The 20,477-nt window shown below is 47.4% G+C and overlaps 2 protein-coding genes across 3 annotated transcripts in view; both read right to left on the bottom strand.

Moving 5' to 3' along the window:
- Positions 1-313, bottom strand: part of GOLGA3 (golgin A3) — a 43,465-nt gene extending 43,152 nt beyond the window's left edge. For both annotated transcript variants that reach the window (XM_043965547.1, XM_043965553.1), the window contains exon 1: positions 227-313. The gene's annotated coding sequence lies outside the window, so the exon portion shown is untranslated. The remainder of the gene's footprint in view (positions 1-226) is intronic.
- Positions 314-5,220: 4,907 nt separating this feature from the next.
- CHFR (checkpoint with forkhead and ring finger domains) overlaps positions 5,221-20,477 on the bottom strand; it is a 38,086-nt gene continuing 22,829 nt past the window's right edge. The window contains exons 10-17 of the mRNA XM_043976611.1: positions 19,052-19,194; positions 14,212-14,334; positions 13,845-13,928; positions 12,908-12,978; positions 11,629-11,716; positions 8,948-9,055; positions 8,042-8,114; positions 5,221-7,001 (exon numbers count right to left, since the gene is read on the bottom strand). Of these exons, the coding sequence (XP_043832546.1) occupies positions 6,959-7,001; positions 8,042-8,114; positions 8,948-9,055; positions 11,629-11,716; positions 12,908-12,978; positions 13,845-13,928; positions 14,212-14,334; positions 19,052-19,194 (733 nt within the window). The 3' untranslated portion in view covers positions 5,221-6,958. The remainder of the gene's footprint in view (positions 7,002-8,041; positions 8,115-8,947; positions 9,056-11,628; positions 11,717-12,907; positions 12,979-13,844; positions 13,929-14,211; positions 14,335-19,051; positions 19,195-20,477) is intronic.

The following is a 20,477-nucleotide window of genomic DNA, read 5'->3' as shown; positions in this document are numbered from 1 at the left end:
TCCTCAGCTTTCCTACCGCGTCGAGGCCGGGCCTCAGTTTCCCCCCCTCTGTCCCCGGGCTCTAAGCCCGGGACTGCCCCAGAGCCAGAGGCCGCAGCGACGGCGGCAGTGGCGGGAGCCGGGAGCGGAGCCGAGCCCGGGCCGAACCCGAGGGCCGGGGACTCTCCTCCCTTCCCAGTGATGGCGCACGGCAGGTCGGGACCCTGGGCCCCGACACTCTCCTCACCCCTGGAAGCGGCGGCTGCGGCGGCTCCTGCTGCTCCTCCGGCCGAGACGTGGCTCTGCCGCGGGCGGGGCGGGGAGGGGCGAGGAGGGGCGGGCCGGTGTGACAAGTTTCTGCGTCCCCCCGGAAGCATTCCTCTGCTGTGGAGTTCCAGGGCAAGAGCTTCCTCAGGGAACGGCTGCGGCCTGTCCCCGCAGCCTCTCCGATTCCCGCCTCCCCGGAGGGGTGAAAGATCCGGGAGCCGGAGGCTCTCTAACGGCCGGGAAGTGGCGGCACCGAGAGAACAGCGGTGAGTGTTTCCTGAGGGGGCACTCTAAGGATGAGCACAACTTCCGCTCTCTTCTAGAGGCAAACTGAGGAGCCGGGTACCCGCCTTCGCCGGAACCCAAACAGGAAGAAGCTGGCCAGTCCCGCTTCCGGCGGAAGCAGGAAGGGCTTGCGGACAAACTTCCGGGCAGGTCCATTCAAGGCTGGTTTCACGGTGTTGACTGGCTCTGATAGCCTTCGCTGGATGCTCCTTCCTGAGAGAGCGGCGTGAGTGCTGAATCCCGGCCTGCGGTGGCCTCCTCCATTTCCCCGCACCCCCGTGCTCGACCCCTGAGCCGGACCTTGCGCCCCCCTCCCTACCTCCGGCTCCTTCTCGGAGCCTGGCCCCGGCTGCCCTTCGCGCGGATGCAGACCCGCCCCATACCAGGCTTCCCCGGCCAAAGCCGCCTGGAGCTTGACTTCCGCGGTGTACCCGGGGGTGGGGGGAGGCGATGTTTGAGCGAGAACAGTGAGCCCCGCCCCCCCTTTCCCCCCGTTCTCTCCCTTTAGGACTCAGGCCCAGGCGCTGCTGGGGGCCTTCCCGAGCCCCTCTCTCCACCCTAACTTTGCATTTATTCCGTGTCAGCGCATACAAAGTGCGCACTATGGGCATCGCGCTCTTCCCACTCCTTGGGCCGCCTGTCTTTGCATCCTCGGAGCCTGGCACGTAGTAGGTGCTTAGTCAATGATAGCTGATTGGCTTGTTAGAGGGAGCGTTTCAAGTCCTCCCAGACCGGCTTCGGCCGGATCCAGCCGGCTCTCGGCCGGACTGTCCCCCGTACTGAGCGGCCACTTACTGTCCCGGACCTTGGCCCAGACTGCGCCCGGTTCTGGAATGCGCCTCCCAGGCCGGGTGTCTGGGCTTTCTCTTCCCCCGCCCCACCAGATCACTTTACTGTTACGTTTTGTATTTATTTGATCGGGGCCGCCTAAAACACAAAATATGGTGCACTCGGGGTTTAAAACTTTTCCCACTCGCGACCCCTTTTCGTCCGAGAAATTTTTTCGTGACCCCGGGTATATAAAATACATATATAAATACAATATACATAATCTTTTATGGTTGCCAAATTTTTTTGCGACTCCCACATTCAGTTACAGGAGTTTGAGAGGGGACCGGCAGGGGAAAGTCATCGAGAAATACGCGAAGGTTTGCGGGGCAGGAGCAAAGGAGGACAAGTGTCCTGCATGTGATATCGAGGGAAAGTAAAAAACGTCCAGCACAGGGATTGCATCTCTTGGGAAGCACTCACGGGAAGACATCCTGATGTAGTGGAGAGAGAAGTGAACAAGGATTGCTGAGACCTGTCCCATATTCCTGTGCTAGATCGAGCCCCTTTCTATAAAATCAAGGGGGTCGGTGTTTTGACTGGCATTGAAGGGAACTGTCCGTTTGTGTATATAATAGTCAACATTTACATTAGATGGCACAGTGGATAGAGCCCCTGACCTGGAGTCAGGAAGACCTGAGTTCAAATGTGGCCCTCTGTGACCCTGGGCAAGTTATTTAACCCTGCTGGCCTCTGTTTCCTTATCTGTAAAATAAGCTGGAGAAGGAAATGGCAAACCACTCCCATATCTCTGCCAAGAAAACCCCAATTGGGGTCACAAAGAGTCAGACACAACAAGATAAAATAAACATTTACCTAGCTACTGTGTGCCAGGCACTATGCTAAGCTCTTTATAAATATCTCAGATCTCACAAATCTGGGAGGGAGGTGCTAGTTTTATCCTCAGTGACTTGCCCAGGGTCACACATTTAGGAAGTGTCTGAAGTCAAGTTTGTACTTCAGTCTTCCCGACTCCAGGCCCAACCATATGATGTTTACCTTCAGTGGAATTTAAGTTACCTGAAGACAGGGCTGTTTGCTTTATGTTTGTATCCCCAGCATCTATTTGTTTGCATGCACGCTTGCTGGCAGCCAGAAAGATGGGTTTGTCTAATGACTGCTATCCATGAGATTTCACTTCTCTTGGCCTCATTTTTCAACTGCAAAATGGGAATTATTCTTGTAGACTATGCTTCCTAGGGTTATTTATTAGCAGGCTGAAATAAGAATGTCTATCAGGAATGTTATGACTAAAAAGTTCACAGCATTCTATCCACAGACATCTTTTAATGCAAACTTTTCTGAAAGCTTCCCCATCACTCCAAATCCGTACCCTTATTGTGTGCCATGGTACCTTTGGCAGCCTGTTTGCTGCTGAAGACTTTACCTTATTAGAGGTCTGGGACCTCTGCAGTGTTCAGGTTCCCTTGAACTAGACAGACATCCCAGGCAGTCTGAGCACAAGCAGACCCTCTGTCTTGTCAGCCACATGGTGGATGACTGGTGAGCCCTGCTCATGGTGTCCCGGACTACGTGAGACCAGCAAATGTCACAGGTGGATAACCTTGGCTCCAGCTGTTCACTCCTGTCAGACTGTCCTGAATGGTGTAGGGAGGTTAACTGATGACATGGGGATGAGGAAAAAGGAAAAGTAATAAATAGCTGGGACAGTGTTCCTGTTCAGCAGAAATGGGGAGATTTGGAGACGAAGGTAATGGTTTTATTGTGTTCATGTTGAAGGTCCTTCTGGGAAGGGACCATTGTTTCATTTTGTCTTAGTGTACCCAGTACCTGGCACAGTGTTTAATCAAAGCCTGTTGAACTGAGTTCATTTTAAAGCAGAGAGGGGGAGAGAAAAGGGGAGGGAGGGAGGGAGAGATTATGAATGAGAATCTGAAGCCCAGGCTACAGCCCAGGTACAAGTGGGGAGAATGAATTGAGTTCTGAGAAAACTGGAACCTGAGAGGGAATTAACAATCAACACACCACCTGGGCCCAATCTTAGACTCTCCATTCCTTCATCTGTAAAATGGAGATATATGTGCTGTTACTACCTATCTGACAGTTATTGTGATGACAGTGCTTTGTAAACCTTAAAATTACCAAGTCAATTACTCCCCTTCTTTGGGTCTGCTTCCTCCCTTGTAAAATAAAGGGGGTGGACCAGATGATGTCCAGTACTAAATCCTATGATTGAATCTTCAGTCTAATGAATGGCAGCATCTCTAGACCATGGCTTCTTTTTTTTTTTTTTTTTTTTAAGTGAGGCAGTTGGGGTTAAGTGATTTGCCCAGGGTCACACAGCTAGTAAGTGTTAAGTGTCTGAAGCCGGATTTGAACTCAGGTACTCCTGACTCCAGGGCTGGTGCTTTATCCACTGTGCTACCTTGCTGCCCCTAGACTGTGGCTTCTTGAGGAAGTACCTGAAGAGCAGATGCTCTTCTCACCTTTCTATTTCTCCAGAGAGCTAAGTTCAGGTGACAGCTGTCGCTCTTCAACAACAGGAGATGGAGTTTCTGATTTTTGTCTTTGTGCCCCCAGGACAGTGCCCAGTGCTTGGCACAACAGTAGGCACTACTTAATTACTAGAGAATACCATCTCCAGTCCTTTTACTGGGAGGAGTCATTTCATTGTGGGGGAGAGAAAAAAGAATGGTTTTAGAGCCCATGGATCTACAGTTGAACCCCGGCTGTGTTACTTGTCTGACACTAGCTTCTCCTCTCTGGATTTTTGTGTTCTCACCTGTAAGATAAGGTGGTTTGACCACCTGATCTCTAAAGTCCTTTTCCAGTTCTAAATCTGATTGATAAATGATTAGTAAGACATTTGCTTCTCAAGTGATGGACAAGTAGCTGAGGGACCTCAGCAGGTATTTGGCAAGGCCAACAGAATAAGGTAAGCTTCAAACACCAACACATCCCATTCAGCCAGCCATCAGTGCAAGTGAAAAAAAAAGCCTGAAACAACAACCCCTTGAAGCAGACACAAACGGCAACACTATTTAAGGTAGGTTAGTTTTTCTTCCCCTCAGGGGTTGTAGTTTGAAGGAAATCACAAATGTATGGAAGAACTAGACTATCATCTTCATAGAGCAAAGTCCTCATGTATCAAATCCACAGCCACGATTTGGATTTTTGTGGGGCACGCTTGCCTTAGGCAGTATTTGAAGCTCCCTGTCCTAAAGTGGACAGATTCAAACAGGCTGTGCTTCTGCTGTGCTGAGATGTTCAATGACTGCTGAACAATCTCATAGCCAGGAGCATGCACTCCTCACCCTGCACTCTTGGTCACAACTCAGGTTCTGGCTTCTCCAGATCCAACACACCCAGGAAGGCTTTTGTCCCACTATACTCACTCCAACCTTGTGCACAGAAAAGCAGATTTCTGTTTTCTAAGGAAGAGGAAGTGGGGGGAAGGGTGCGATCTAAGGAAGCTCTGAAAAGCAGGTGATGTGTTGATGGTGACCCAGCACCCAAGATCAACTTCTAGGCAAAATGCCACACAAGATGGAACACAGACAAAAGGGACTTCAGGTGGGATGACCACATTCCTTCGTCAGTGGTTGAAGCATCAGCAAGCTGGTCACACAGATTCCCAGCACAGCAACAAGTTCCTTTAAAAACCATACTGGCACAAAAGGAAAAGATAAGGAAGCAACAAACACTTCTGCATCATAACAAAAAGATTTACCACCATCCACACGGGCGACACCAAAAAAGACACTGGAAAGGATATTCCTGAGAAGAGACAAGAACTTGGAGGTTTTCAGGCAAATGATTACTGATAAAACAGGAGCTGATTATTGCAAACAAAGGAGTGAAAACAACTATGCTTTACACAAAACGATAGTTCAAGTATAATTCCAGATAACATTTTAATTCTAATGCAAGAGAAGATATCAGGGCAAATAGGAAACAGGCTGCTATAAGGTTGTTTGCTGGTACGAAGGAAGCTGTAAATTGATGCACTTACATATAAGACGCTGTCTGGAATTTCTGAAGAGACATATGACTTGGACAACAGTCCAGTGTGAAGACCCAGGCCATTAGACTGGGGATTGCACTCCACAGTCAGTGCTCAAAGTGGAATAAGGGAGTATTCAGTTCAGGATGCTTTGAGGATGCTAAGAAGCAGCAGGATAAAACACAAACCCTTTTTATCCCTCCCCTTCTTTCTCTAAGATCTGACTTGGAGTAGAGTGTCCTGCGGCCCTTCTCACTAGAGTTATCAATGTGGCTAAACACATGAAGCATAATTAAAATGCAGGGACCATAGAGGTAACCTGGTTTGGGTGATTTCCTAGTGAGACAAAGCAGATTTAGGCTATACAAGCAGTAGGGTTAAATCCTGTGCTTTAGCATTGCTGAGGAAGGGCCTGGAATTGATTCCCTTCTCACCTTTCTTTTTCTTCAAGGAGCTACATGCAGGGGCCACGTGTGGCTCCCCAATAAGAAGAGATGTTTCCAAGTTTTGTCTTTGTAACCCCAGGATGGGCTCCAATGCCTGGCATAATAAATAGTAGGCACTATTTAGTAACTATTTGTTGAAGCCAATTCCAGAGAGAAAGATATAGCTGAGGAAACACCCAATGAAAAGCAAATATTTCCGAAAATATTAAGATTCTTGGTTTTGGCTGTCAAACAAACCTTAGCAATGTGGAAGGCCATTTCTCTTGTGGCAGCTATATGCTGCCAAGTGGTCCCTCTCTCTCGTGGCAATGCCAGGAGGCACATGCCAGAGTCACAGCATGCTAATGAGGCTGTCTGCGCCAGTGACACTGTTTTGGTCTTCCATGTGATGGAGAAGATCTACAGACACATACAGAACATTTCCTATACACAGGACAGTCACCCAACATCTAACTGGCTTATAAATGATACATTATACTATTTGTGCTGCTTGTGAGATTTAATTCTAACAAGAAATGAAAAGCACCAGACTGACTACCCTAAAACACACGCACACACACGCACACATGTATATTTCCTACAGCAAAGTACTAGGTATGCCCTACGGGCTGTAAACATTTGTTTCTTTTTCTTAAGCAACAAGGAAACAGTGTATTTGATACATTTTTGTCCTTTTTTACCATATGAAATTCTTGGTATAAAGGGAGTCCTGATCTAACAACCATTTTGGTGAAGGTAGAAAACACAAAACGAGGCTCTCATCTTGACAGATTTGGGGGGGGGGGGTGTTTGGTGGTAGATTTTTTTTCCTTTGACAATAACGGCTTTAACCCAACCCAACGTACAACAAACACTGGGCCTCAGGATGTCTCATGACCTTTGGTGCCATTCCTGCCCATCCTGAGTGTGTCTTCTAGTCTGCTGCAGCTACCATGATTCGGGCATGGCCTGCCTAATGGGCACCATGAAGTGCTCATCAGGTTACTTTAAAAAAGTCTTACTCAAGTGTAAAGCTCTACAAAATTAAAAAAACAATCACACCAGTACCTGATGCAGAGATATCCAACTCCCCTCCAAGAGGGAACTTAAAAAATTCCCTGAAAATATTTATGTTCCATTTTTGAGGTCTTAAAACATTTTTTTTGTTGTTTTTACACACAAATGTCCAAGACTTTCAGTACTTCAAGGTTTAGTTCTTGAAGCGTGTTTGTTCACAAATATGATTGAATTTCCTGCAAAAAGAAACATTTTCAAGTTACACAAGAAGACAGCACACATTGAAATAGATGAATTCTGAAAGCCCACAGATGGCACAAACCTTCTAGAGCTGAGGACCTGAAAGTTCAAAGTCCCCAGAAACTTTTTAGTGGTGTCTAGACAGAGAGTGGCAGTAACTAACCCAGACTTCTCTAGCAGTCACTCATCTGGCTTCTGCCCTTAAAGAATTAAGACAAACTAATTCTGTCCTTGGCTCCCAGGAAGACACAGAGGACAGTAACGATACAGAGGGGGTGGGTGCAGGGGGGGACAGGGGCCTGAAGACAGATCCACATCACCAACCTGACCATCCAAAGCTGTTGCCCACCTCTGCTCCCAGTCTTAAAGCCTGAGATGTCCTCATATGTAAAACAGATATGTTCCTCAAAAGTCTGCTCTAGATCCGTTATAAAATTTGGGAAGCAAATTATATTTGTCCCATTGACCTTCACTACAATTCCAGAGTTCTGATTGCAAATTCCTGACCTTTCTGCTTGGTGCTGAGGAGACCGGAGGTCCTCTAAGCTCTTCCCAGCTGGTTCCATACTGCAAGCCCAAGGCAGTTGTCCATTTCTCCAGGTCCCTGCCCTTCCTACCCTGTGCTTGCTGCCAAAGATAAGGGAGCTCAGCAGATCAAACAGCTGAAGCAGGTGGGTAATCACAGTGAACTCTAAGCAGCCTACGCTGCTACTTTCAAATTGGAAGCATTTTCCTTAATATCGGATGGTCGTATGTGAAAATTTGTTGCCAAAAATATTTCCTCATAAGAAACTATGTGGAAAGGTTAAGTGAAATTCTAGACAAGAAGGGATGATGTATCTTTGCTACCATTCTTTACTTATTTTTACTAAAATTTTTCTTCATCCCACTTTTCCTATATAATAAATGGTACCTTCCACAGATGTGGTGCCAAATCCTATATTTTAGAAAACAGCCACCCCTCACCCTTAAAATACTGTCTTCCCTCCCACCCCCACCCCCACCCCCCACATATTCCATGGACTCGGTCACTCACATAGCGTGGTGTGCTTTAACCTGAGTCCGACAGTTGCGCCCCCAATAGCAATCAGGACGAGATGTTACAGTCCCTGAAAAAGAGGCCAAAAATTCTGCTTAATGGCAGTTGAAAACAAAGCAGAGTCGGGGTTCCTGGAGAATGTGAACATCAGTAGTAAGTTGGGTACTGGCTTCCAAGGGAATTTCATCAAATGGCTGTGAAAACATCTTGCCAAGACCCAATGAAAGAAATGAAATTGTCTTGTTTCCAATACCATATTTACTGGTACAGCCTCCTGGATGAAGCTGCCATTAAAGTAGGAGGGGCAGCCCTCCTCCACTCTTCCCATCCCCAGAGCTACAAGCCTTTTCTTCTCTCTGGCTTGGTTCTGGTTTCACCACAGCCCAGAAAGCAGAAACTGTAGCTGAGAAGCTCTTTTTTAAATTTAATATTTTATTCTCCCAATGACTATAAAAACAATTTTAACATTTTTTTGAAATTTTCAGTTCCAAATTCTTTCCCTCCCTCCCCACCCCTGGTCCCCTTGAGAAGGTAACCAATTTGATATAGGTTATACATGTGTGGTCACATAAAACATATTTCCATTAAGTTATGTTTGTGAAAGAAAATAGACCAAAAAACCCAAGGAAAATAAAGTAAAGTAAAGAAACAGTCTGCTTCAATCTGCCTTCAGACTCTACCAGTTCTTTCTCTGGAGATGGGTAGCATTTTTCATCCAAATCCTTCAGAATTATCTTGAATAGTTAGGTCATCCACAATTGACCATTGTACAGTATTGCCACTACTGTGTACAATGTTCTCTTGGTTCTGCTCATTTCACCTTGCATCAGTTCATGTAAGTCTTTGCTGAATAGCTCTTAAAAATGAAAACTGATTTTATTGCATAGAGGCGCTTTTCCTCACCTGGTAATTCTGAAGCAGGAATATTTTGTCTATACTGGTATGTCAGCTCTCTGAAGTTGCGTAGGCCACAGCAATAACACAGCACAGTGTTTCCATTAATTCTGTAATCTAGAAAAGAAATCCTTATGAACAACTTGACACAATCCTCATGCAATGTGATATTTCACAAAACACCAACCATCTTGCTGACTGATGAATCACAAATGGTATTTATTAGACAGTAAAATAATGTCACTGATAGCCTAATGCCAAACCATAAGGTGGCTTGTGCGGCCAGATATCACGTGGAGGAAGCTCGACTCCTGAAGTCTGGAGACCCAAGTTCCAAACCAGCCTCAGGCACTTCTTAGCTGAGTGACTCTAAGTGACTCTACCTCCCCCCAGTCTGTTTCTTCATCTCTAAAACGAAGGCAATAATACCACTAACCCCCCAGGATTCTTGTAAGGATCACATGAGACAGTATTTGTGAAGCCCTTTGGAAACATTAAAGCTCTATAGAAATGATAGCTTTTATTAAAAAAAAAAAGTACTTAGCGATGAAAAGAATCATGATGATGGCTAACATTTGTACAGTCCGTGCCATGTGCCAGGCACTGTGCTAAATGCTTTGCAATGATCCCATGTGATCCTCACAACAACCTTGGGAGGGAGGTGCTATTATTATTACCCCTATTTTACATATGAGGAAAATGAGGCAGAGGTTAAGTGACTTCTCCACGGTCACAAAAGCTAGGGATAGAGCCCACAGGAAGATGATCGACCAGAAAGTAAAATCACTGAGAAAGTTGGGAGAATGATGGGTAAGTCAGGAGACAGTAGCTGATCGGGGCAGGGGAGCTTCACAGACACCAGTGACATGGTCCTCCAAAGGTGTCAAGTACGGGCAGTCTGAAATGAGCACTGAGAATCAAAGTGATGTCTCCTTTCCTTCTTGACCCAGGAGATTAAGATCAAGACAGACCACTATGTGGCCCAGAACTGGGGAAACGAGGTGGAGGCTGCAAGGGACTGTGGCTGACATGTCTGAGGATGAAAGGAAGCCGGAAGACAAAGTGGGTGGGCTAGGGGATGGGCAGGCAACACAGCAAACTGGAGATCATTGCAAACAGATCATGTCGAAAACAACTCCCTTTTCTGCCCCCCAGCTCCTTTATGACCTTCTCTATGACATGTCGTAGAGGGCAAGAGTGTCTGTCTGGCCCCCCCATGGCCCCGTATCACTCCTCAGATGCAGTCAACTGCCATGCCTTCCACCTCCACTCCCCAGCCCCATCACCTCTCACCAGTGGTCTCCTCATTGATCTCCCTGCCTCTGGCCTCTCCCTTCTCCAATCCACCCTCTGCGCAGCTGCCAGAGTGATACTCCCCAAGCAGAGGCGCGGCTGGCTCTAAGAGCAGTCTCTAAGCCCAACCTCACCTGCCTGCTGCTCCACCTGCTTGTCCCTGCCTTTCCACACCCAAGGGCTCCCCTACCCGGTCAGGAACTCCAGTGGGTCCCGCAGGTGTCAGCCCTCTCCCACGGTTACCTGGTATATACACTTGTCTCCTGCATAGTATCCTCCTGTAGGCCAGAATCTCCTTACGGGGGAGACTGCTTCATTTCTGTCTTTGTACCCCAGCACCAGGCACAACGGTGGGCACATAATAATATCTATCTATCTATCTATCTATTTATTTATTTTTTGTGGGGCAATGAGGGTTAAGTGACTTGCCCAGGGTCACACAGCTAGTAAGTATCAAGTGTCTGAGGTGGTATTTGAACTCAGGTCCTCCTAAATCCAGGGCCAGTGCTTTATCCACTGCTCCACCTAGCTGCCCCTGGGCACATAATATCAACAGCCAACATGATACAGTGCTGCACTTGACAATTATTATCTCATCTGATCCTCACAATCCTGGGAGGTGCTATTAATCCCCATTCTATAGATGAGGGAACTGAGGCAGACAGAAGTGACTTGCCCAGGGTCATACAGCCATTAAATTACCTGAGGCTGGATTTGAATTTGGGTCTTCCTGACTCCCAGACCTGTACTCTGTCCACTGCATGACCTAGCTGTGTCTCACTAGTGGGCACTTAATAACTACATGTTGATTGATGTGGGGTAATGGGAAATGTAACTGACCCTTGCTGCCTACACTTACAGTCGCCTTCAGCGGCCAGGCTTGGGGACCCAGCAGAACAGGGGTCACACTCTTGGCCTGCTGTGTTGTGGTCCTTAATGGGCTGAGCCCTCAGAGCTAACCTGGCCCGCTGTCTCTCATGCAGCCTCCTTCCCCCCCAAACATGAAATTCTTCAGCATCCTTCTGCAATCACTGTTTCTTACTGTAATGCTGCTCTCCATCGTGATGTCCCAGAATGCTTCCCTACCAGTAAGAAAGGGTCCTTATGTGGGCTACAGGGGCTGGAAAAATAACTGACTTAGGATTTTTCAACATTCCCAGAGGGAGTCTTACCTACTGAAAACTCACTCTGCCAAGGCCTGTAACGGTGCTCTTTTTGAAAATATAGAAAACATGAGTATCCAGCCCAGAGAGGCCTGAGAGCATCATGCACAACAAAATGCTACCATGGTCTTACAAGGAGACAAGCACAGAAGACACGGGATTCCTTGAACGCTTACCAGCTTTGCTCATGAGGGAAATCAAAGGTCTGAGATGATGCAGAAATGAAAAGCTCACCTGACAGGAGAAATAGGCCCCTCTGAAGAGCCAGCAGACTTTCATTTAACACGTTCTTCCATGTCAAGTTCCGAGATGCTAGGTAATTCTGCAGGGAGATGGGGAAAGCCTGTTACTATCACACAGAAGGGAAGAAAGAAAGAAAAGAAGGAAGGAGAGAAAGAGAGGGAGGGAGACAGAGGGGTGGGGAGGGAGAGGGAGGGAAGAAAAAGAACCTGCTAAAATGAGCTGAGCTGGATGTAATGTTCTAAGTGTTGTCATGTGCCCATTGTGGCCACAGCCAGAGCTATAGCCATGATGGGAACGTACCAGCCTCAGTCACTCATGCTAGTGATGGCAACTCTGTTGGCCAAAGCTCAAGTTCAGGATGTTTACCAGAGAACATTTTGTGGAGACAGAAGTGATGGGAACCTCCTTTTCTACAGGCTGAGCCTGAGGTCAGAGCCAAGGCTGCTGTTGAAAAAGCTCAGGGTCTTGCTGGCTCCTCTGAGCCCCAAATGAAGGCTTTGTCTTCTCCTTTAGCCAAATGAGCCAGTCAGGTTAAAAAAGTGCCAAACAGTTCTCCACACTGGCCCAAGTGATTAGTGCCAGACCTGAAGTCAGGAAGTCCTAGGTGTGAATCCTGCCTCAGACACTTAACCACTATGTGACCCCAGCCAACTCACTTCACTGCTCTCAGGTGGTTTTATTTGTAAAACGGGCACAACCAATCCCTCTGCTTCAATGACATCTTCCTGATAATGGACTTTGTAAACAGCAAAAGAGGTCTCTAGTACAAGTTGTGTTTAAAACTAACAAATCCTTTATTGGGAAGCAATCAGATCTCCCCATAGACATTTCAAATAACGTACTTCCTTTGTAAAATCAGCTACTATATTATCAAACAGGATAAGTGTGCCTTTGGATCCTTAGGATTTGAGACTGTCATATAAAAAGTGAGCATTTCAGCCAGGAATGAGAGCTCTGAATTGGCCTTCTGGGAAATGACCTTCACATTCCAGTGTACCTCAGTTCTTACATAAGATCTAGGGGCACAAAACTGAGGGCTGGCTTCTATTTCATTTGCTTATTAGTAAATACAAACTGTTAGAGATTTAGCAAAGATGTTTTCAGGCTGGCAGGGAATTTTGGGCTGTAGCCACTAAAGAAACGACAGGTCTCCGTGGAGCTGTAAGTAGCGTCACCAATTTAGAGCCCCTTTCTAGGCTTTTCTCTGGTGGTGAGGACTAGACACCTTTTACTTTTCACATCATGATGCTTTTGTGTTCAAAATAAATACCTTTAGGATATCTGATTCATAGTTGTTGTTGTTTAGTACACCATCTAAACATTTGTCACCAAGATTTATCTCTGTTGAGAAGGGAGAAAATACATTATGAAATATCTTAAAACTCTTGCTCACCTAAGATAGAAGACAAGCAATTTCCCAATCACTGTGGACAGAACAGTCACAGGATAAAACTAGAGCCAAGTGGATAATGATGCTCTCCCTCTAAAACATGAGGCCTCTCACGTGCTTTCCTCTGTATTCTGCTTAGATTCATTTTTAGTGCTGCTTTTTTTCTAGAAACAAGTGGAACCCTGGTTTAATATGACCTTTGTGGTTTCCCAAATGACAGACCCAGCCTTGATGGGGTCTCAGCAGATGATCTTGGAGAACTGCTGTGACCCCAAACCTGGTGACGAGACTCTGAACCCAGCTAGATGGGCCTGGTCATTGGGATGGTTCTTGGAAGCCTCTGCCCACCCCCGTGCTTGGCAGAAAACAGTGCCAGTGACCACCAGTGCTTGCTGACGCCCTCCTGTGGACTCCAGTCTAACGGGTGAAAGAGATGAAGTGGGAGGCCAGCTTGGCGACAGATGCACACTTCTCCTTTCCTTGGCCATCCATGATGCTCTCATGGAACCCTCCTGGCTTCCATCCCACCTTCTACAGGAGGCCTTTCCCATCCCTCAGGTCTAGGGCCTGTCCTCATTTATCCTGTAGGAGCTTGTTTACACGTGTTTGTCTGCATGTTGTCTTTCCCTTAGACTGTGAGCTCCTGGAGGGCAGGGACTGTCTTTTACCTTTCTTCTCAGCCCAGTGCCTGGCACGTGGTGCCTGGGGCTTAATAAGTGTGTATGGACTGACTGATGATACCCTCAAGCTCACAGAGAAAATACACAAAGGAAAAGCCCATTCCTGGGTGATGGAGGGACTGGTCAGCTGTCATTACCGCAGAATGGGGCCAGGCAGCCTGAGCAGCCCGTCCGAGGACAGCCCCAGTACAGGTGGCAGAAGGGCTGTGAGCACACGGCGCCTGTAGGACACAAAGGAAAGAGGCGTCAGACACCCACGGGGTCAGTGACGTCCAGGCAGGCCCTGCAGCCAGCAACAGGGCTGGGCCTGGGCAGCCCAGAGAAATTGAACCCACCCGGGGAGGCTCCAGACTGAGGCCCATCAGGGTGCACTGGGCTGCAGGCAGTTCATAGGACACAGGACTTTGGGTAGAGGCTGTGGGGAAGCTCAGGCCCATCCTTCCAAGCCCTTTCCCCTAGAGCGCCAGTCTTTGCAGAGGGGGAGCTGCAAGAAGCCTCACTTACACTGCTGTGGAGCGATGACGTGCGGGTTCTGCTCCCGCTCAGCTCGTCGGTCGGGCATGGGCTGGAAACAGCAAGTGCATATGGCGTGACTTCCTTGTGAGGGACACACATAGTCCTGGGCGGCTGGATCACAGACCAGAGTCAGGGTTGAGCACAAAGTAAGACTGCTGAAGCCCCGAGACAGTGCTGTCCTCAGACCACGCACCTGCCCTTTCCCACCTCCCTGCCTCCAGTCAGTGGTCTCTTCAGCTCAGAGTCCCCTTCGTACCCCCATAATACGCATGTATGTGGGGACCTCCCTCCCCCTCCTCCAAGACACCAGTGACCACCAGGGCTTGCTGACGCCCTCCACAACCAGAGTGCCCTCCCACGAACTCAGCACACACCATGCTGTATGACAGACACTGGTGGCTGACTTACTTTCCTCATGACTTGCAAACTCCTGGAGTAGTGATTGGGTCCTATCCAGTTTTGTCCCTAGCACTGAACATCATCCCTCATACACAAGTACCTATTGGTAAATGCTCGCTTAACTGAGGATTCAGAAATCTGAATCTCATCCCTTAAATACTGGCAGTTGATCTATTGAAAGGAAAGAATGGGCTCAAAAATTAAGTTACAAACCAAGAAAACACATCAAATGTTATTCCTGCCAAGGTACGAGATACCTTTCCCCTGGAAATGTGGAAAATGACCTGCATGCCTGACAACTACAATGGACCAGAAACCCGGACCTCATTCTACAAGGATCTGGGCACACACGGAACACCCCATAGCCCTGTCTCAGGGGCAGGGCTGAGAACATTCAGTGACCTGCAGAAATGTCTGTCCTGCCACAACGAAGCCCGTTCTCAGCTATCTTCAAAGTGCAGGCTAATCTCCCTCCTGGGAGAGAAGGTAATGGGGCTCAAAGAAGGCCTCTCCACTGAGCAGTTAACAGGCAGAACAAAAATAAATAAATAAATGGATGGGCCTCAACATGAAGACAAAGAAAAAAGTATGGGCGTGGAGGAGAGGATCCTGACCTGTATCAGGAGATGGAGGAAGGAAGAATGAGGAAGTGAAAGGGAATGAACAGGAACTGAACATGCTGAGTTGAGGAATGCATGCTATGAAGCCCTGCCCCAAGACAGGGAGCTGCCTGTCTGCTGAGGAATGAAGCCCCACAGGGCTTCATCACAGGTGCTGCTGTCAGGGCAGAAGGCACCCAAGAAGATTCAGAAGAAAAGCACAGCAGAGAACACTAAAGAGCTGGTGTCATCCTGAACATGACACGACAATGACCTCCCCCTGGTTAATCCTGCCCAAAGGACCTCAGACGGCTCCACTCACGATGATGAATCTTGACTGAAAAATGGAAGATCTCAGACATCCAAGTGGAGTCAAGAACATTCAGTAAGGAGAGAGTAAGATATAAATGACTTAGCCATAGCTTAAAATATTGGAATGACAGGCCCTTGGCCAGGGATGGAGTCCCATCTTATGAGGGCTGGTAAAAATGTGAGGGAACCAGTGAGAATGTCTGTTCTTAATCTGATTATCAACAAGGAAGAAATGCTGGCTGAAATGAAAATGACAGAAATTTTTGGAAGGAGGTAATGTCCATTCTATCTGAGAATTTTTAGTAGAAAAGCTGAGAAAAATTCAACAGAGTCTGACATAGAGCCTAGATTTTTGCAAAACAGATTTCAAAAGGTTTGGAAGCAATATGGGCTGAAATCCTAAAGGGGAAGTTGGCCTGGAAGGGTTGGGAAACTCTGAAGATTTGTAAAGACAGAGAGTTCCACAAGGAAGAGAAGGGGGATTTTCTAAAGAGACCAGTATGCATGAAGAAAAGGAATCGTCAACCCATTTGGATTTTTTAGAGATATCTGTAAAAGATAGTACAATGGCAGATGACAAAGAGGGACCATGAGAAATGAGTGCGACACAATCCTGAAAGAATATATTAAAGCTCTATTGAGGAAAGCTAACAACAGCAAAATGTTTTTAAAACTTTCTTGGGGGAAAAGAGGATCCAAGAACAGCCTGATACAGAAGAGGAAGGGAAGGGAGAATTGCTTAATTTGTCTTTTGCTTTTGTTTTTTTGACAGGGAGAATGATCCCTGGACTAGAAAGAGAACAGAGATGACAAACGGGAAATGATACTGAGGATAAGTAGGGAGATTATATGTGAGGTCTTGACGCTCTTGATGAATTCAAGTCACTCTAGGGACTACAGATTCCCATACATGGAAAGAACCAGCAGGTACGACTGCTGAGCCACTGTGGGTGACCAGTGGAAGATCATGGAGAATAGGGGTACAGCAGGCGCGGAGAAGAACAAATGTCCTGACTTTGTTCCTGCGAGGAGCGTCTACCCAGAACAGGAAGGGCAAGCCTCTTAGGACTGCCAGAGCTGCCGCACAGCCACAGCACCAGCACGATACACCTGGCCTCACAGGAAAAGTCCTTAGACTTTCAACCAGACACGTGCCCCGCTTATGGAACAGGTGTTTCTTAACAGGTCTGGTGATCTGGCTTCCCAACCTGAGGAGGAATACTCCAGGGAGCAAGAAAAGCACCCTGTGTACCATACCAGCCTTATCTTGGCCTACTTAACGTGAGTGTTCCTGAGCGCTGTTGGCCCTCTCTTCTTTGCCTCAGCAGGCTCATACGCTCAGCTGGAATCTCATCTGCATCAGCTCTGCAGATCACTCTCTGACCCTCACTTTCCTCCTAAGTTTCAGACAACTCTACCAGGACAGTCTATTAGCAACATATCCAAGGCTGTATTTATTGCTTCCCCTCCCCACCTCCCAAAGAGCAGCTTGTCAGATGCTTTTAGATCAGTGGCATCCCATTAACTCAGTTTTTAATTTCTGACACCTTGGCATTCTCTCGTCCTCTTCCTGACGCTTCCCCTCCCACGCTCAGGCCTTTCCCAGGCCCCATCAGTCTGACCAGTACAGGTCACCTTTCCACACTGTCCTCACTCAGTGTGGGCCTTCCTTTCCACCTGCCATACAACATACATGCCGACCTGGACTTCTCTCCGCCTGTCGCTGAGTTTTGGCCCAGCTGCCAGATTCTTTTTCTTGATGCACCTGTTTCTGCTCTGACAGCTCCCAGTTACCCAAAGAATCAGGTGTAGCTCCTTATCCTGCTGTTTCAGATTCTCCACATGCACATTTTATCTTGTGGCATTCCCCTTAGACACAATCTTAGCTCAGCCCAAACTGGACTACTTACCATTCCCTGTACAGAACGGCATAGTAGAAAGAGTGCTGGACTTGGAGTCAGCAGAGACCTGGACTCGAATCCCGCCTCTGATATTTACTAGCTGTATGACTGTGGGCAAGTCATTTAACCTCTCTGAGCCTCAGTTTCCTCATCTGTAAAATGGGGATAATAATACCTGTAGTAGCTGCCTCACAGGACTCTCAAAAGAGATAATGTGTTAACTGTTAACCTTAAATTGTTATACTCAATGCCAGTTATTGGTATTATTATTTCTACTATGTGCCCTGGGCTTTCCCTTGCTACTATGCCTTTGTTCAAGCTGATTCCTATACCTGGAATGCCTTTTGAGCCCAGTGGCCGCAGGCACCTCCTCACTGAAGCTGCTGCTGAAGCTAGAATGATTTTTTTCCCCCCGCACCCCACCTCTCCTTACCTTTCTTTATGCCTCTGTTAGAGACTTGTCACACAGAGTTATTGGTGTGTCACATATCCCATCAGACTACAAGTTCTACACAGGCAGTAAACCCAGCACAGTGCTCTCCACACACTAGGAGCTAAATGTTTGTTGAATTAAACTGAATTCTGATTTCTGTTCTCTGACTTCTTTCAACCTCCAAAGGACCGGTATTAGAGGAGAAGGGATTTGGAAAGAAATGGTTAAAATAGAGGTCAGACCTTTACCAAAAGTAAAAAAAAATGAGTTTAGAATTAAAGAGAGCTATTCAGAAACTTCCTTATGTGTTTTGTTATTCACCTAGGTGCTATTTATCCTTATGACCTGAGTACTTCTTCCCTGAACCAGCTACCACTACACTACTTTTTAGGGGATTCTAATAAAAGGAAGACGAGGGTGTTCCTTCTTACTGAATTTGAAGGTTTAGTAACTTTCTGAGGCCCAGAAGGGTCAAAAATGGGTCTGGTGGCAGTTATCCCTTATTCCCCTCATCCCCACCCAAAAGGATGCTTGTGGATTAAACAAGTACCACAGTTCTTGTATTGGCCACCGAGCATGCATCTTCTTGATGCCTTGACTTGTTTATTTATGGAGCCCAAAGCAGATCAGAAATAGCAAACTGGAAGGGACAGGGAGGGACTACAATGGAAACCACACCATGGTCATGAGGGGTGACAGCTGACAACCAAAAGGAAACAGAAAAACTTCACAGCAGACACCGAATTAGTTTAGGTCATCAAGAGCTGAATTAGGTCATGGGCAAAAAAGTATAAAATATATTTAGAAGGATTTCCATTAGAACTGTTAAGCTAAACAAAGTTTTAGAACTTTAAAGGAAAAGCATCATTTATCTGGCAAACTCACTGCCATGGAAGAGGCCTTATTCACTGACCCTAACATCTCCCATTTCTGAAATGCTTTCTGAACAACACAAGGCACTCACAGCCAGGATAATTATCCCCATTTTACAGATGAGGAAAATGAAGCTCAAAAGGACAAAATGACTTGACCACAGTCCCACAGCTGACAAATGACCGAGCGGTGACTCAAATCGAGAGCTGTGACTCCAACTCCAGCCCTCTTCTCGCCTCCCCATGATAGCCCATGAGTGGACCAGTGGCAGCACATCCCGAGGCTCAGAGGGCTACTCTGCTGTCACTCACCTGCAAGAAAACTCGCAGACGTGGATGGGGCATCTGCAGGGGCCTCAAAGGCTCCTCCTTCACTCTCGGGCAGCAGGCAGGGGACAGGCTGCACGGCCTGCCTTCTATAACCAGGGCACTGTCGACATACGACATAGGGCTGGCTGAAAGACAAACAGCGGTCATTCTACTGTGAGCTCCCTAATCAGAGACATTGATGATGAGGGAGGAGAGACAGATAAAATACTTATAATGAGGGCAGCTAGGTGGTGCAGTAGATAGAGAACTGGCTCTGGATTCAGGAGAACCTGAGTTCAAATCCAGTGTCAGCCACCTAACACTTACTAGCTGAGTGACCCTGGGCAAGTCACTTAACCCCAATTGCCTCAAAAAAACCCACAAAGCCTATAAAAATATAAAAAATAAAATACTTATAATGACCAATACTCAGAGAAGTCCCTGACTCCAATGTGCCTCGCCTCCTCTCTGGTCTGCTTAGTCTAGGATGGAGCATTTGTCAAGGGCTCCTGTGGGATGGTGGAGAATCACTGGCTTGAAGGTCAGAAGACCAGGATTCAAATTCCACCTTTGTGACCATGTGCAGATCTCCTTCACCTCCATAGGCCTCAGCTGAACTGGACACCTCTGCCCTCTCCTGTGTCTCCTCCTGTCTGATGCTCATTCTCAGTCTCCTTTCCTGGATGCTAACCATGGGTGAGCCAGTGGTGTTCCCCAGTGTTCCGTCCTGGGCTTTCTTCTCTTCCTCTATACGCCTTTACTGGGGGGATCTTGGTCGTTCCCATGGATGGATTTACCATCACTAGGCTGAGGATTTTCAGATCACTCTGTCCAGTTCTAACCTTCTCCTGAACTCCAGTATCCCTCTCTTTTACCCAGTTCCTACCCTCTTCCTAACTCCCTATTACTGCTGAGGTCCCGCCATCTTCCCTGTCACCCAGTCATCCAGGGCATCACCACCTCAACACTGAACCTGGTGCTTGTACCATCACTCCTACCCTCTCTCTCCTGACAAGCTCACCGCCCTGCAGTAGGCCCCCATCACCTTGTACCCTGGTCTCCCTACCTCAAGTCTCTTCTCCTTGCAGTCTGTCCTCTACTTGGCTGCCCAAGTGACCTTCCTAAAGTGCGGGTCTGACTGCACCATCGCTCTCCTCCGTAAACACCAGTGACTCTCTGTGAGAGCTAGAGTTACTCTTGTGCAGCATCCAAAGCCTTTCCTAACTAGCCCCTTCCTACTTTTCTGGTCTTCTTACCCCGACCTTCCCACTCCCCCTCGATGTACTCGATGACCCGTGATGCCGCTTCCTTAAAGAGGCAGCAGCCTCACTTCTCAGGGCATCTTTACTGGCTGTCTCGTCCTCATGCCCTCCTCATTTCTGTCTCCTGGCTTCCTTCAGGCCTCAGCTAAAGTCTCCCCTTTTCCTTC

This window comes from Dromiciops gliroides, chromosome 1, assembly GCF_019393635.1.
Source record: "Dromiciops gliroides isolate mDroGli1 chromosome 1, mDroGli1.pri, whole genome shotgun sequence".
NCBI classification, from domain to species: domain Eukaryota; kingdom Metazoa; phylum Chordata; class Mammalia; order Microbiotheria; family Microbiotheriidae; genus Dromiciops; species Dromiciops gliroides.
This window is presented reverse-complemented; position numbering and strand designations above follow the sequence as displayed.